This window comes from Vittaforma corneae (genome assembly GCF_000231115.1).
Source record: "Vittaforma corneae ATCC 50505 unplaced genomic scaffold supercont1.70, whole genome shotgun sequence".
NCBI lineage: Eukaryota > Fungi > Microsporidia > Nosematidae > Vittaforma > Vittaforma corneae.
The window spans coordinates 1-1,525 of record NW_006889903.1 but is presented as its reverse complement, the minus strand read 5'-3'; the positions used below and the strand labels follow the sequence as shown (position 1 = coordinate 1,525).

The 1,525-nt window shown below is 39.7% G+C and overlaps 1 protein-coding gene across 1 annotated transcript; it reads right to left on the bottom strand.

Moving 5' to 3' along the window:
- Positions 1-592: 592 nt before the first annotated feature.
- Positions 593-1,525, bottom strand: VICG_02149 (uncharacterized protein; the record flags this gene model as incomplete). The annotated part of the gene is made up of 1 exon (XM_007605532.1): positions 593-1,525. A coding segment is annotated over one exon (933 nt), but the record flags the coding sequence as incomplete, so codon positions are not given.

The window sequence follows — 1,525 nt, the reverse complement described above, 5'->3', positions numbered from 1 at the left end:
AATAAATTGAGTTGCAACAAGCATTGTCTCGAAGAATATTCATTAATCTGTCTATGTCTTTGCCACCCTAGTTTTCTGGAGATGCGCTTATTTTTCTTCTCGATGGGATTGTCTTTGGTTAGGTGCTCTTAAAAATACGCTCAGGAGTATTTTGTCAAGCAAGCATGAGAATGGTAGTTGGTGGAAAGTGTGAAATAAATAGAAGCCCAGAGCGGTAAGGCGTGGTGATTTAATAACTGTTAGAGCAAGGCCTCTGGAGGACTAGGTTGGTATGGTACATTTCAAATACAGAAGTAAACTAGCTTGAGGCTTGTTGTCTTCCTCTGGAGACAAGTCAGTAGGTACATGGTAGTATCTCCATCAGCTCTTGTTTGGCAATGACTACTATGGTACTGCCCTTGGGTGCAGCGGTTGGCTGGCTCTTCTATTTGAGTGAATAGACGAAGTAACTGGCATAATGCACACATACTTTTCAATGCCAAGAACCATAGACTGGCAACTCAATAAAACAATACTCAAAAACATGATGTAGAAGATAAAGGTTGAAGGATATTAGTGAATATAAGTGTTTGAAATCAGTATCAAGACCAATTTAATTAGTTTGAGACATCCAATCTATCCCACTCTCCCGGTCTAGTCCAGTAAGTTCGATGCCCTCTTTTTTCAGTTTCTCTTTCACATCGCTAAACGGGTGGCGTAAAACTGTCTCATCCAGATATATTTTCATGGATGGATTTGGGAAAACCTTTTTGATTCTTGCATCCATATTAAATATAAGATTTCCACGCAAGCTCAGATACTCCAAGTTTGGCATGGAGTTGCATTCACCTGTGTCAGCATCAAAATAGCTTTGAAGATCGACGTGCTTAATCTTATTATCACCCAAATAGAGGTGTTTAAGACCTGTGAGATTATACAGGCATGGCATCTCTGTCAATTCAATACCAATCAAATACAACACCGTCATCTTACTGAGATCTGGGTGGTTTAGTGCTGCAGTGTCAATAGTAGTGTTTGATATCCACAACTCCCTAGTTCCACAATGATCAATGAGAAACTTCCACGCCTCAATCGGAATATGGTTAAACTTGAACTCTGATACCTCGATTAGATGAATATAAGGTTCGGATCTGCATAAGCGTTTGTATAGCCATTTCTTAGCGTTTTGAATTGCTGCTTCTTTAACGCTACCACCTTTCGTTGAGTTAGCTATGCAATACAGTTTCATTGCCACAACTTCATAAATCTCATCTTTAATACTTGGATACTCATTGTGTTGGGCAAGATTCATTCTTTCAAAATACTTATTGATTATTTCAGAGATTTCAGGATGATTCAGAAAAGTAGTAAAACAGCCAGTTGTATCCTTGAAAACTCTGGGCTTGGAAATTGAACTGGCCGAGGTGTTGTTGTATTCGCCACTTGGAGTGGAAGTACTTTGGAGCTGTCCTCCTGAAGGATTGCCAAGTGAAGACCCTTGTTCGGTATCCATCATAGTGCAGCAGGTATCTGTGGAGAATAGGAT